General features: G+C 24.1%; 1 protein-coding gene across 2 annotated transcripts in view; it reads right to left on the bottom strand.

Annotated features, from left to right (window-relative positions):
* The window catches only part of LOC113558531 (cyclic nucleotide-gated cation channel beta-1-like), an 84,045-nt gene that overhangs the window by 56,499 nt on the left and 9,831 nt on the right, over positions 1–17,715 (bottom strand). For both annotated transcript variants that reach the window (XM_026964015.1, XM_026964016.1), the window contains exon 2: positions 8,735–8,901. In XM_026964015.1, the coding sequence (XP_026819816.1) occupies positions 8,735–8,886 (152 nt within the window). In that variant the 5' untranslated portion in view covers positions 8,887–8,901. The remainder of the gene's footprint in view (positions 1–8,734; positions 8,902–17,715) is intronic.

Below are 17,715 nucleotides of genomic sequence, written 5' to 3'. Positions count from 1 at the left end.
GATTTTTTTTATCATTAATTAATGTTTTACATATCTTATGTGTTTTTAAAATGCAATGTACATTAAATTAAATTGCAGAACACTAATTAATAAATTAGTCATTTTCATTTAATACCAAATAATTTAAATTAAATTCTAACGATGAAATCTTAACATTTGTCATTTTGTGGTGGATGAAGTAATTTTATAAGCTTTAACACAAAAATATTAGCATTCAGCAGTAATGTTTTTATTCAATAGAATAGGTATTGGTAAAGGATTGATAATAAATTGAATCGGATTTTGAAGAAAATAAGTGTATTATAGAATATCTATGTTACGAAAAATAATGGTTCTTTGGCAACAATTAATTCACCTAAAATGTCTAATACAATTGACCTATGGCTCACAGATTTACGAGCAATAGCAGTAATGCCAAGCAAACTACAGTAGTGTTGTTGATAATAGACAACTTTAAATTGTTTCATACACAATTGTTATTTTGTTATACAATAGACACTTTCTTTTATATAATTATTGTACAGAGTTCATATGTTTTACATTTTTACTTTGTGTCTGAGAAATCAAGTTAATTATTTATGAATATACATTTCAATTTTAAATCGTATGTAAAAACACGTGTCTATAGAAATGATTGATTGAAAAGTTCAATATATTTCAGTGAACAACATACGAGTAGTTTATTATTATCATCGTTCGAATATCGATTAAATTAAGCTAAGCTTTCTATGTACAATATTATTTCCAAAAAAAAAACGCTGTTATAAATATAATTTTTGAAGTAGTAGGTACATATTCATCATTGTTTACGATCGACATATTACACATGAAATAATGAAAAATTGGCAATATGCCCGATTACAGTTTTATACGAACTAAAATCAATAATTTATGATAACCTTCAGTATTCTTTGTTTTTCTACATAAGAGAATGCAATGCATGCATCAAATGTAATGAAATTTTGTTCAACTATAAAAATGTATAATACATAGTAATTTTAATTCAATGAACACTGTTACCAATAAGGTAGACTAATAAAACTAAGATAAAAAAATAAATATATAATACGCTACGAATTATTAGACAATTAATCTTTGCCATACACAGAAAATTTAAAATACTTTCGTAGTTACGTCGTTATAACGCAGCATTGTTAAGAACCATCAATACTGTGTCATTATCATTCAAAGTTTTGTTATTGATGAAGAAGATAATCAAATTAAGTTGTAGTCTTTTTAGTTTTATAAAATTGCTTATCATTGAAAAATTTATGCGTATCGTTGTTTTTCAATTCAGAATAAATTTAATATTATGAGACATTTAGGTAATACATATTATATGGATACTATATATTGTTTCTGCTTAATGTTTAAAATTAATAGGTACTTCTAGTAGAACAAGTTTTTATAAGTTAAAAAATATAAAAAGGTTGTAACTAAATTAGTACCTACAGTTAAACTGAATAATTATAAGGTTATTAAAAACTGTTAAAGTATCTTTTTCATCTAAAATGTTGGTTATCTGTGCAGTATTGTAATATACGTTTACGATACCAATTATCTTTTTACATATACATATACATAAAAAATAATTTATATTTAATAATTAGTAAATAGTATATAACATAACATTTCGTACATAGAATATACTAAATTAACTGTCCAACTATCTAAGTATCATAAGATCTTAACTATAGTTATATATTAATCCAAAGGAATAAGGATATTGTTTATACAATTTGCAGAATTACCCTTCTGAACTACTTATCGTAAAGCTTATTTAAAATAATATTTAAGGCTTTATAGATATGTACCCATGTCTGAGTTGACACTTCAAAATAATTTTTATGTAAGATTCAAAATTATTTAAAAAAATGTTTTATAATAAAATCATTTTAATTTTCGTAAACTAAAAATCATTGCATTTTATTGAATGTGTACAAAATATATTCATTATATTTTAAATGTATAAGATAATCGTCTGTTAGTTATACCTTTCAATTTTTACAGACACTATTTTAAATATTAAAAAAAATTTATATTTAATGTTAAATATGCTAATGGTTATATGCCAGTATAATATTAACCGATATAAATAAGAGTTAATCATTTATTTATAGTGCTGGATTTTGGATTATAGACAATGTCTGAAATTAAAAATAAATTAACTAAAGTTCCTTGTATAAAACATATACAATAACAAACAACACATTTATATGATATTATATATTATGTACATTGAAAGTAATTAATATTGTTATATTAAATAGATAATGAAAAAGGATCATTAAAATAATAAAATTGATTAATCTAAATTGAATATTTAAAATATAAGTGGAAAATTATAAAATATAAATATAAAGTCAGTAAATGAAAATTGGAAAAAGTAAATTTGTTTGAATGAGCATATAGTATTAAGGGTATTTTAATTACAAAGAAAACTTCAAAAGATATTATAGTGATTGACAGTAAATTATTATCTCCATTGGAAAATGATACATGACCTATAATGTATGCATTATATTAATTCAATGCAACATTTGAATTATAATCGTAACTATTATCGATTTTCCATTCTATATACCTCAGTCATGTAATATATACATTGTACATGTTATATCAATGCAGAATTTTTTTCTTCACTATCGGGGTTCTTATTTTTGCAACAAAAGAAGTTCAGCGTAACGTTTTTATATTTTATACATCATATATGTAGTATTATACGTTATAATGATTGTGATGCGTGTGCCACTTTTATCTAACTGTGGTCTTGTATTCTATATACTTACCTATAATAATAAAAAGCCTATTGAATCTTGTTTAAAAATGTCATAAGAAATCTTTAATCTATATTTAAGTCCAGATAACTAATTATCTTATCGTGGTATGTAATCATAAGATATAATGTGTGTACATATATGAGGTGATTCATCAAGTATAATTAGTGAGCATTGCTCACCCCGCTTTTATTCTTTAACAATTCATTTATTCAATTTATTTGAAATTTTAAGTAGACTTAAGACCATATTTTTAAATAATTAGATTGTTTTTTTTTTATGATTTAAGGATTATCATTGGACGATTCAAAACTTATATGTTTAAATGAGAAATACTTTTTTTTTTGTAAATTATTTGTAATTATTTGTAAAATGGATGATTTTATTGAAAATGTTGACATATCTAAAACGAAATTTAAACGAGTAATTTTTGAGTTATTAAACTTTTTGTCCTAAGATATTAGAAATAATAATTTTATATAAAATTAAAATTAGATGTAATTTGAATCTACTTCATTTTTTACTTTACATGATCCAACACTATACGGACAATTTTTACAAATTTTACAACTATAATAAATTAATTTTAACTACTATATTTTTCAAATCATCATTATAAGTACCCCACATATGAGTATCTATTAAAACTGTTATTATAGACTATTATTTATATTAGAATCCTTTAAGTTTTATAAACCATAACTCAGAAACTATTCGATCGAATTTCAATTTACATCAACATTTTTAAGAGAATTACTTTCTTAACGATTTACAAAAAAATGGTGATTATAACTTAAAGATAATTTTTTTTTGTATTATCGCAAGACAATCTTAAGTTATATCAAACAAAATATGATCCTTAAATAAAATTCAAAATTCAAAGATCATATACTTTTTAACTAAATTTTAGAAAAAAATGAGAGGGGATAATATAATAATATAATATACTGTAAATTAGATTATTTTTTAAATAATCTTTTAAAAATTAAAAAAAAATTCAAATCATAAAATTAAGGATAGCAACAAGATTAATGCTGTTATAACACATATTATTTAGTTAAGAACTAAAGTGTCTCACACAGAATTTTTAAATAAACTCGTGTGACTGCATTATAGTATATTAGTATGAATATCAGCTATACCTAGTCAAAAAATTCCAATTTTGCAAAGAAATTAAGCTTAATTTGATTCGTTCTCATTTCAAACATAAAATTTCATATTAATTATCCAAGTGATCGGATTTAAGAAAATTTAAGATTATTTCAAGAATAGGAAGTTTATTACTTTAATGGATTACAAGTGAATAGACTTTTTCACATAAATACTAGATTAATGTATTTTAACGATTTTAAAAGTATCTTTATTGCGTGTGAGATAAAGTTTAATGAATATTAAACTATTCCTATTATCTCTTTCTATCAAATTAAAACAATATAATAACTTATAACTAATCCTAACGGCCTATATAAATTTTATGTCGATACAAACATCAACGGAATCAACACAGCTGTGTTTATAATATGAATTTGCTAGAACAAACAAAAATTAATCCTTATCAAATATTTTCAAATATTAAAATTAAACATGTAACAAAACATTCACATAAAATGTGTAATTTTAAACTTTACACAGAATTAAATCGTTACCAAATTTTAAATTTGATTTCCCTACAAGAATCTATTAAATCTGATCGTATTTTTATTTTTCAGTATAAATTAATTTTGTTTGGTTTATATTTTATTTTTTAATATGTATCAGGTCAAATTGATAAAATATTAAAATTAGAACAATATTTTTTTTAGATATTTAAAGTTTTTAATAAAACTTTATAATAGCATACTATTATCTATCTACCTAATAGTAAGGTATACATATTATGCGTTATAAGTATAAAACTTAAAATATTTTTAGGTGTTTATAGTTGACATTGTTAAATTTTTAACACATATTATTCGCATGAAAAATGTACTTTAATTTTGTATTACAATATTTTATTGAATGATAATGATGTAAATATTAGTGGCATACATAAAGTCAAGTTTTAAATATATTGGATAAAAAATAAACTTAAAAAGTGAAAACTTGTCACAAAGATGGATTATCGGCTGTTCCATTCATGTATATTCAGTCTATGTTACCGATACGGTACCTATATTATATCGATTGTTCTCGTGGGGGTCTCGAAAGAACGTGTCTTTAATTTTGTCCGTATATATTTCTTCCTTAGGGTAGGGCGTAGGCGTCTAAGTCATGTATAGAGACGTGGGACATAGTTGACGAAATGCCTTAAAGGCGTGCCGGACTTACGAATGAAAACAAGAATTTAGAAACATCTAGATAACCTACGACTGGGCTCGCAGAAAAAATGATTATATCCAATTCTTCATACCGAACAATTTTTAAAGACAAGCCGTATTTTATTTTTGGTTCTTTCGTAAGACTTTTATAAAAACAATTTTAATGTCTTAATAACGTATGCTAATAGTTTTATTTGGCATGAAAATATTAAACTTTTATACTTATTTAAAAAAATTAACTATATGGTATCGACAGTCAAATTGATATTCTATTAGTATGATTTTATATAGTACAGTAAGACAACAGTTAGACAATGAAACATTTTATATGCATGTGCAGCGTTTGTAACATATGAATTGAATTATTATGTTTTATTATTTAATAAAATAAAATTTATTTAATACCTAGTATTATGCTAAGAAATACATTAAATGATTTAAACCTCCAACAAAATGTCTGAGCATTATAAAATGAATGTCTTATTCTACTATAGTTTTTAATCTGCACAATGCCATTAAAAGCAAAATATTTTTCTATATATATTTTTTTGTGTCTTTTGTTTTTGCATCGATAAACGGAATACTAGACTTATAAAACATAAATACGTGTCTAAACTATTATTTTTATCGTTTCTAAAAATAATTCATGGTAGTTAAAATTAAAAATATTTATTGGTGTATTTGCTAACTACTCTTCTTTTATTACATAGTATGGTATAATACATGCACTAAGGGCGTTTTAAAATAATTTAAAAGGTACCTCGTTGTACTTTCGTTCGACCTATTTATAAAGTTTAATATTAATGTATTTTTCCAGGTGTTAGACTATTAAGTATTAGGGAAATATAAACGTAAGTGTAATTTTAACCGGTATTTTGTGTATGTTTTTTCCTTTTGATTCTTTACGGTTTGATACGAGTAATCTGGAAAGTAAACGCATGAGTAGAGAGTATAATATACGAAAAATTAATGGTTCTCACTATATATATCGTTAACAGCGCAATGAACATAAAAGCATTCAGTGTAAACTGTTTAACAGATAAACGTTAAAGATTAAGTCGTGAAGAATTGAGAATGTATAGAGTTGGTGGTAAAAGAAAATTCATCTGTAGAAAAATAATTGAAAGAATGGTAAGAAATTTATATCCAATCACACTAATATGTTAACACGCTTTTTACATTCATTTTATACATTGTAAATAATATAAGTGATGTATCCGTAAGTAAATAATTGTAATATAATTTATTTACGGCAATTCAAATATAAAATGAAAATCACAACCGCGCTACTTTTGCAGTCTATATTGTTGGTAAATAAATTATAAACGGTTAAAATTTGATATCAATATAAAACCAAAAATACCATACGACGTTTTTATAGCACAAAATGTACATTATTATGACAGATTAGATTATTCCTGTTAGATCAGCAAATTGACTTAATTACCCACGAATTCCGATTTGTAATTCACGAACAAGATTATTATCACGTGTTAAGGTTTTATTGATAACTATAATTATTTAATAGAACTTCATTATAATATAATTATTAAAATTGAATCGATAAAATAATTTAACAACATAAAATAATAAATTACTATAACAAATATATGTAAGCTTATTTTATGACACTATAGTCTTTATATTCAAAATACAATACTGCTTACTTCTTAAATTTAAAGAACAGTTAAGGGAGAGCTTCCCGAATGTTGTATGTATATATTTTTTTTACTTCTATCAAATCACGTCTGTAGAAAAGTTCTGGGACTCATCTTTCAAGTGTTATAGTCAAAACTTAAAAATAAAATCTACGTTTTTATCGATGCCTTGGGAATTTTTATGACAACCAGCAACCTGAGTCTAACTTAACATGGAACTACTTTGAAAGTTTGTTGGTCGTTTTTTTCGAAAATTTTAAAAAATAATACTATAGAAATATTCTTACAATTTATCATTTCAAAGTATAAGGTAATATAATACAAATCAAAGTGAAAATTTTTTACATTTTTACAATATTCTGCAGATATTTATTTAGTTAATATTTCATATTTTTAAGTATATTCTCATGACTATCATAAAAAAAATTAAATTAAATCTGCACAGTTAATATAACTAGGTATTTTAATAATTAAATATATTTTTATTTTATTATACTTTTAATATAATTAATTATATTAACAAAAAATGCAGTGCCTCATAATATAATTACATTTTTTACAGTAGGTACCTACCACTCCATAAATTGTTTTTTTTTTAAATTTTAATTTAGTTCAAAACCTCTACGTGACATTATTTATTTTGTGGTATAAGCTGTTGAGAAAACGTTATAAGTATAAAATTAAACTGTAAAAAAAAATCCATACTATTCGCATACTTATTAAAATAGTTTACACAATAATACTAACATTAATACTGTATAATAATACTGCACGTCTTAATAAATATATTTTTGAATATTCAAACCATATAAAAGACTAAAAAAAAAATTTTTTTAAATAATTTTCCAATGCATACATAGAACAATATTAACCACTAGTTCTCTAGTACATTACTATTAAACGTTGAGTTTGGAATACGAATAAACACGTTTGATACTCTAAGTCATATTACTATTTATAACAGACAACAATCTAATACCTAAGCTATAAAATAATATACGTAATAAAATATATTTCCATAAAACGAATACTAATGCAGGTTACATAATTTGATATTGCTATATTTTAGTGTCTATTTAAATTAAAATATGATATAAAAAGACTCCTCTTATAAATATTAAACGTATATCACAACAAATATGATTTCTCTTAATTTAATTTATTTTGATAAAGTTAAAACAATCCTTGTTTATTTAATTCCAGGAATCAGGACATAATAATATGCACTAGGGAATCGGATAGATTATTCTTGTATAATGATAACTGAATGAATATAATTTATATTAATATTTTTTGTAACTTGGAGATTATAAAGGTACAAAATACAGAGGTTTTAATTATCAAACATAAAAACATATCTTTTGGGTCATTTGAAATAAATTAGCCATTTATAAATAAAATAAAAAAGCGAACAGGATAAACTATATTAATTTAGGATGTATTTGGTATTAACTATTTAACATTTGTTAATCTTTATCGATTCGCAAACATAAATTCAAACTTCTTACTCAACAGATATTTCTATAGCACAATGCTGTTACTTGATACTTTTAAAGTTAATTCGTGTAATAAAAGTGTTTAATAATATTTTACGGGTGTCTACTCAAGTGAAGAATAAACTTTCTTTTAATTTCTATTATCTTATACAAATTACATAATACAATCAGAGTAATTTTATTTGATTTTCCATTAAATATTAGTTTTAGAATAATAATATTTTATTTATCGTCAACAAATGATTAATTAAAAGAAAAGTAAATGAGTGGATATAACATAAAACTGTATTTTAATTTTTTAAATGAAATTTTTTTTAACACCTTGATATTGTAGACTTTTTGTTTTGGTAATATAGTTCAATAAAAGAAATACAAAATATTTAAAAATGTGATTGTATATTTTGTTTTGTATACCGCTTATCTAAGTATCCGATAATAATAAATTATTTACTATATTTAATTGGTCAAATAAACTAGTAAGACTGGTAATACAAAAGTAATATTACCTGGATGGTACGATCTTTTCGGCATTTGTTGAACTGTTTTTGACATTGCCGCTGGAATTATCATTGGTATTTTTTGAGCTGGACGTTTCAGACGTAATGGGCGTTCCTGGCTTTATATTGTCCGTTCTCATTCCCGTACTATCGACCATCATTTGTCTGACGTTAAACTATAACAGAAATAAAAGAAAAATTATGAAATATAAAAGATCATATTTTTAAAATAATAGTCGATACGTGAATAGATGCGAAATATAACTGGTGACAGTCTGCTTAATATAAAAGGCGTGGAAAAAACAATAAAATCTTAATTTCTATATATTATCCAACTCGTCGCTTTTTCACATACTGAATCTATTTTACAAGCGATTATAATATATGCATAAAAATATGCATATTATCCATATAATATATTATAATGCCAAACATACATAGTGGTTTTCCTTTTTTCAGTTCAATTATTAACATTTTATTGGAATTTCTGTTCTATTTATTAAAATTAGAAGTTTATTAATTAATATAAGCCTTTTTTTAAATGTAATTAATAACGTTTCAATTTCTGGTATAACGAAGATGATTTAGGAAACACAAAATTAATTTTAAGAAATAATAATATCAGTATATTAATATTAATTCTACATAAATTAGTATATAATTATCAAACCTGTTTATAATTTAAAATCTCAAAATTCAATTTATATAAGTAGATACAACAATTTTGAATGAAAATAAACAGTTTCATCCAAATAATACAGTTATAATTTATAAGTTCGAATAGATATTATAGGTACATGTGTACTAATTAGCCTATAGATAGAAATGAAATTACATAGTATTTCATATTATTCGGTAGAACATTTTATAAGAAAATACTTTTAAGTGAAAGGTCAAGGGTTTTGTTACATGTTAAGTCAGTTTACGAAGCTTAATTAATTAAAAAAGGACTTCTTCATCTAAAATCCAAAAATAATCTCTTAAACTCTTAAAATAATACGTCATTTAAATTAAATTTTTTTATGCACGTTTACATATTTTTCGTTAATTTAAATGAAGTTTGTAAAATACGCATTTAAAATATTAAAGAAAATTAGTCTCATAATGTTAATAGAACTCAGATAATTGTATAATTTGTTACCAAAAATAAAGTAAAATAGGTACGTTCAATTATTATATTCCAGTATGATGCCACCGAAGACAGTTATTATTTAACTGAATATATAGAAAACGAAAAGGATTTCGTACGTTTAAAGTATTACTATAATTATTAATTATTATTATAGTTTTTAAGTATAAAACCTCAATATATATATTTTTCTTGTCAAACAATGTTTTACAAGAAACACATAATAGTAATTTCGTCAACATAACAAATAAGAGTACCATTACAAAAACAAGTATTATCGATAAAATATGTACGTATATCTGTGACGTTTTATTTAAGTAATATTGGAGCAATGATTTAGTGGAAGTTTAGGAAATGGAGGTCGTTTGTTAACTAAACAGCTGTTTCGTGATTTTAGCACCTTTTCGAAACTTGGGAAATTCTAACTTCAACTTATTCAAGGCTATTATTAGATGATTGGTATTTCAAAGTACTTATGAAGTACAATTGAACTTAAAAGCCAATGATAAATTGAAAACTAAAAAAAAATGTTCTAAACTACCTACCCATTAAAAACACCTGAATTATTGTATGTAATTTTAACAGTTAATTTTGGATATTCTATTGGTAGAAATGTGTGAATTATTGGAAATGCTTTTCATTTTATTTTATTTTAAGTGGACGTCAAACTACAATTGATTGCGACCACATAAATAGCCGACCAATAGAAACGTTTCGAACAAGTAATGGTTTACACGTGCATCTGCACTCTCCGGGGAGTCGGAATTCGACATTTACAAACATTGCGTGACGTCGACATAGCATCATTTTTTTTATTCTTTTGGTTTATCGCATTGCAGTTATATTTTTAACTACCAATTGTATAAGATAGATCCCTTAAGAATATTAAAACCGATGGATCCACTACACACCGCATAGCTGACGTGTGCAAGAACGTCTCTTATAGGCGCGTCTCAAGTGCTTCACAATGAGCATTCCATACGCAATAGGGTCGCTTACGTTCCAATGACGGACTACTACAGAACTATATTATTATAGTTGTACAATCATAAACTGGAATTGTGGTTAATCATTATCAACAATTAATTATTGATTAAAACAATTTTATTTTCATAGATGAAAATTTAAAAAAAATATTCTGCTTAGAAATATGAAATTTAAAATATATATTATCATTATAAAAAGTAAAAATTAAAAAAATAGATTTTTTTTTAAAGTAGTTTTTTAATAAAATAAAATTCAGTATACAAAAAAAAATTAATACTATCATATACGAAATATGTACAATAAAGTAATTCACCAAACATACTCATCTCCATTTATACCACTAATAAGTAATAATACACTTATTCAGATTATTATTATTTTAAATGTTAAGTATATTTAAGAACTACACTTTCAAATACTTTTTTTATAACATTAAAGGTATACCCTGTGGTGACATAAATAGTTTTTAGATTAGAAGTGATACATTTATTGGTTTTACAATGATGTATATCTATATTTTTTTATATAGAAGAAAAAATACTGCGATTTTAAACTTCAAGGGAGATTTCTGAAAGCAAATTGCATCTAGTTTTTGCTTGGAGATATCAAAAGTAGAAATATCCACTATCCTATACTATAGAAAATAATTTGAGAAATTAAAAAAAAAATAATAATAATAATAATAATAATAATAATAATAACAATAGGTAATAAAACAATAATATTTATGCAAAAAAAAGTGTTTAATAAAATCATTTGGTTTTAATTCAAAAACAAATAAATTTAGACTTGACATTTTCAGTAAATATATTGTTATATGTTGAGAATTTCTGGAAATACAATTTTAAAATATTTTAGCTTCTTTTGATCAATTTTTTTAATCCTACATATGTTTGTATGTAATACATCTGGACAATTTAAAGAGGTTCCTTACACGTTATTCAAATAACAATAAAAAATATCAAACATTTATAGTCACAATTTTTTTATAAAACGTTTGAATTTGAAATTTTCAAAATGTTTTAGTAACAAATTAACTAAAAATTTAATTTTTATTAATTAAGTTTGAAATTTAATACAATTTTTCACATATATTTTATCGCAAGAATTCAAATACAATTTACTGTTGAGCACATACATTTTTTACTAGAGTTCGAATTTTAAATTTTAAATTTTAAATTTGCAAATTATTTTGTATATTCATAAGTTGAGTTTGTTCAAAATAAATTTCCATCGTATACAACATATACGTTATTATTAAAGTAAAAACCGGGGTAGGTATGTTTGAAGAATCATCCTGTATACCTTTATTATTATCATATATTTATATTATATTTTTATGTAGCATATTATGTCATTAAAAGAACATGCGACAGTAGTTTAGGAACGAAACTCTTTAACATTATTTTGTTTCGTTTGTGTGTTTTTATTAGTAACCCTGGGGCCATCGTTTATTTTACTATTCTCAAGTTTGGAACTTACTATTTTTTTTTTATTATCAGTATTTACAGTACACCATTTTTAATTCTCAAAAGTGTTTTGTAAATAGTAAATGATAAAAAGTTCTTCCTGTTCTATGGGTCTTCTGAGTAAATGACATCACACATCTAGTTCCCAAATAAAAATATAGGATTTGTTCACCAGCCACTTAAATTTGGTTCTATAAACAAATTACAAGAAAGTACATAAATATGCCTTGAAACAGTTGAAACCAAACTACGATACAATATAACAAAATTAATAAACATCAACCTTAGTAGTAAATAATCGTAAATTGGTGATAACACAAAGTATTGAAGGGACGTCAAAAAAGCGTAAACATAATTTGAATTTATAATATATACTCGTAGACACATTGCATACCTTACGAGAGTTCGCAATAATTTATTTCGATACTTTAAACGTATCCTTGTGGGTTGTGATCGAAAACAGTATCGAATTCTTAGTGACCACATAATGTCCGCAGAAGCCCAAAGGCATTATTATTTTACTTTATGGTTATGCTAAAAGTATATTGCTTATCACATCAAGTTTAATAGAAACTGATTGATTAAAATAAATAATGAAGTGCTTATATAAGAGAGAGGAATGACCTATGCCTATCGTAATAATATTGATTGTGAGCCGTTATACATTGCAATAAAAAAAAATATTAAAAGTTTTTAACAAATGGTTAAGCATTTTATATTATAATTTTTGAAAAATTACACAAGCATATAAAATAATAACATCTTAATTATTAAAACAATAGTATGTGTATTATGTATTGATATAATGAATTTATAATATTATAATTTTACGAGATTTTTTAAATGAATAGTGTGAAATATAATATTCATATATAATACAACTCAATTCATGCAATAAAAACACTCATACAATTTTCGTCGTTGTCCCATAATACGATCGGGTACAGTTTCTAAAAAACTTATTTTACTCGTAGCGTACATGTATTTCACCGACATAATAATATCATCTAATATACTAAAAGTATTCTTTAAAACTAGACCGCTGTCTACTTATATTATACACAAATAAAAATAAATATATTTTAAAATCTAGAAAGTATGTGCCATTTATTACACGTGTATTTCGCTCCAGTGGTCTCTAAATCTTACTTAACGAATTCACCAGATAAAAGAATTTATCATTTTTATTGTATCCCAGCACAGTGAATACAGAATAAAAACACGTCCGTTTTGAACATGCACTTTATTAATATAATTTGTGCTTCTCAGACAACTAGGGTCGTTTATGTGACACCGTATACATTGTATTATTATACGATTTATATTGTGTCTTGTTCTGATCATACTATGCATCGACAAGTTTGACTTTCAAGTAATGTATGTATTCACATTGCACATTAAAGCTACAGAACTGCAACATTGTTATTACTAAAGTTGCAAGCGAAATAATAAAGATGTTCCAATATAAAGACACAAACTGTTTTATTTGAGATAAAACTGGGGGCTAAATATAAAACGTAAACAAATTTGAAAATCTAATGTTTGAGCATTAACTTATTTTTATGAATATTTAAAATTTATATGTAAAACTCAAAAATCAATAGAAAATCATAAATTTTACGAATAAAACAATAAAACAGCACGAACAAATATTATCATTTTCTTAAACTAGTCGTTTTTTTTTCTGTGGACAGAAAATTGTATATAATTATTTAAAATAAACAAAAATTTAACAATTTTATTTGTATCAGATTTACCAATTGGCGTTTAATGAAGCCAAAAGGAATTTTGAATTCAAATGTATCTCAAATGCTGATTTATCTAAGAGTATAAATAGATCTTGCCAAGCTAGTAATCGACTGAGGTCATTCCAGAGAGTAATTCACCCGCTTCATTAATAAAAGGATTTACTCGAGTGGAATTACCCATTTGTACTTGGCTTTTCTTTCAATCAAAACCCGTAACTTACAATCTGATGCAGAACAGAAAGTGTGCATCCCCCTTTAATTAGATAATTGAATACGAATTTATGTAATGATAACTAGCAGATGGTTCATGATTTTTTTGGCATAAATATTATTAAAAATCAAAATAAGAATATTACTTGTTTATCAATTAAGTAAAATAGACTTATAAATTTTAAGTGCAATAGAAACTATTTATTTATTTATTTTTACTTTACTTTATCCGACTTAAATATTTACATTGTAAATTGATTATGCAATCATTCTTTAAATATAATTTCTGTATATATTTTCATTGTTTACAATAATTTATATATTTATGATAATATTAATTACATCTTCATTTACTAAATACGTAAAAAATATATGTATATTTAAATTAAAATTAAAAACTATAAATAACGTAATATAAAAACACTATAAACACAATACTCATTAAAAAATATTTTGAACTAAATCTGTAGTGCTTATGTAGTATTAATCATAGACGTTGAAAGCTTAATAATAACAAATATATATATGTAAAATATAAGTTATGACTTTTTGAGAAAAAAATTATTATTACCTAGTTGATGTTACTATCTTTGTACAAATTTCCAACTATACACGTCATAATATCAGAATATGAATTTGAATGTATAAATTCAAATATCTCCCAAGTATAACATAACAAAACCACTTAAGTATTAATGAATTATATGTAGGTACGTCTTTTTCTCACTTACTACGAACATATTATGGAATGTCAGCATAATGATCATTTATTCAAAATATACGTAATATTTATTTTGAGTAAAAATAATGTGAAATAATAAATATTTATGAGGATATAAATTATATAATCTTACCAAAAAATAGTTACATCATTCGCATAAAATACAAAATATATATAATTAATAGGAAAAAATACTATAAAACAATGGGCATGTGACAATGTTTTTGGACAGAATTTTAAATGTATGTCTAATACTTGTAGTATAAGTCGTAGAACAAGGATTATAAATTATTTTGAGTATTGTACGAATATAATTAAAAATAGCTGATATAGGAGTTGAATGGTAGTAATGGTACTAAGGAGGTTATCTTTATAATTGAAAGCGATGATAAATCGTTTCATTCTAAAAGCGATTCTTAGCAAAGCACGGTGTATCCAAACGTGGTCAAAATTTAATTAAAAACGCTCTGACTAACATTAATTTACAGTTATTTTTATCGAAAAATACTGAAAAATTCAAAAAATACCAGTTTGAAAATGTAAAATATCATCTGCGTATTTAATTTTATATCTATACAAGGATAACAATTTTCGAGCTTCTTTACTACATAAAACACATTTTAGTTTAAACTAAAACATTCCCCATTCCTCACAGAATTTAAAATTATGTTGCATAACAATATACATATACTTATATAAACTATATATTGTATTAAACTATATATAATATATTGCTCTTCTACGAGTATTATTATCTCACTCAAACTTCTTTTACGTAATATACGCATATACTAAACTTAAATATTTCAAGTACCCATATATAGGTACAGTATAATATACTATAATATGGTATGTACATAAAGTCAGTACAGGTTGACCCAGTTAAATTTTTCACAAAACATCACAACCCTTCAGCCTATTAAACATAATAATTTATAACATAATATTCCCGCATAGGTACGTAATAACAAAAAAATTACCCTGTCACTTTTATATATAATAATAATAATTCAAGTGTATTTTTGCAATTATTATTCATAATAATTGCTAGCCGTCTTAAAAAGACACGTGAAATTAACAAATATTTTAATAGTGTATGTATTAGGATAGATGAATACTATGAATTTTCGATTATATAGTCAAGAGTAATGATACATGTTGGTACATAATATGAGAATATTCTATTTTATTTAATAATGAAAAATGAGAATGGATGATATTAGTATTACATTTAGTTATAAGTTTATAACTAAAACAAGAAATATAACTAAGTTCAAATTAATCAGTTTAGCGGATTTATTGAATGTAATATATAATAATGATGTCCTTCAAATTGGGTATTCTCATTAACAACATAGAACATTATTTTTGTTGATCTGACAACACTGGTTCCAACTGCGAATGCATAAAGATTTAGGAGTTAATTACGACTAATCCTTGAAATTAAAAATAGTGAAAACATTGTGGATAAACACGAATTTCTTCCAAGCTAATTATTTTAATAATAATTATAATAATACAATGTTATACATATATATATATATGAGGTAATCTATTTATCTAAAGATACTCATTGTTTCAGAAATCACCAATGTTTTCAAAAATATTTCTTTGCATAATTGTAAATCTTTACAAAACAAATTTTTTGTTGTTTTTAGTTTAAACTCTTTTATACAACAAAATGTATATTAAATTTATTATTCTGGGGCAGAATATTTTTCGGAGTAATACGGTCTACAAACATTAAATTTTGGACAATTATAGTTTATTAGTTTAAATATAAAGTTAAAATAGTTACAGTTTTAATTTATATACAATATATTTACTATTCGTCCAAAATTTGATTTTTGTTAATCAAAGAAAAAATTTTAAATTAATTAATAACAACAATATTGTTTTTTAATGGCTTAAAATGATGTAATAAAAATATTTTCAAAAAAATTAAAAATTATTAAAATAATGAGTTTCTTTTGTTAAAGGAATCACTCGGTATATTATACATTTCTATTGTCTATAATTTGTATATTATTTATCATGCGTGCTCATGAGTTTGATAACTGATGAGTAAGCAATATTAACTGGGAGGCTGTATCATTTTATTAGTAAATCATTTTAAATCTTCGATTTAGAACAAATTATGATATTATTTCCAAACTTCTAATAAATATTTTTAAGGATCTGGTAACACTATCATAATTGCTGTAAAATAGCTGAGTGATAGTAGTTTAGTTTGATATTTTGATATGAGCTGTATCTAACATTATACAGTTTACAGTCTTTATTTTTGTTGGGGTAATAGGTATATTTATATTGTGAACCTATCACTGTAATTAAATGCAAATACCATAGAGGTCTATATTTTTTTGATAACACATTCTTCGAATTAGTTTCCGGGTATGTAAATTTATTAGGAATAAGTAGGAAAACAGCTTTAAAATTGTTGTGGTTGAGCAAGATTTTTAAAATTCTGAGTGTCACTGAATTTGATGGATGAGTACAACGGTAGTCATATAAAGAGAGCATATAAAACTTTTGCTATGCTTGAGCAGATAGAGGGTTCGGAGGTCCTCAGTTTAACTACCCTCCTCCCAGACTTTCAATACACGTATGCTCACGCGTATATCATGTGAAATGTCCAGTTTTACTTAACTTTGTGAAACCGAAATGTCAGCGGCACGACGTAGCGGAATTTAATGGTCACGTGACCGTGATTAATAACATTTGAG

This window comes from Rhopalosiphum maidis, chromosome 4 (assembly GCF_003676215.2).
Source record: "Rhopalosiphum maidis isolate BTI-1 chromosome 4, ASM367621v3, whole genome shotgun sequence".
NCBI classification, from domain to species: Eukaryota; Metazoa; Arthropoda; class Insecta; order Hemiptera; family Aphididae; genus Rhopalosiphum; species Rhopalosiphum maidis.
The sequence above is the reverse complement of the archived record's forward strand: the minus strand, read 5'-3'. Positions and strand labels throughout refer to the sequence as shown.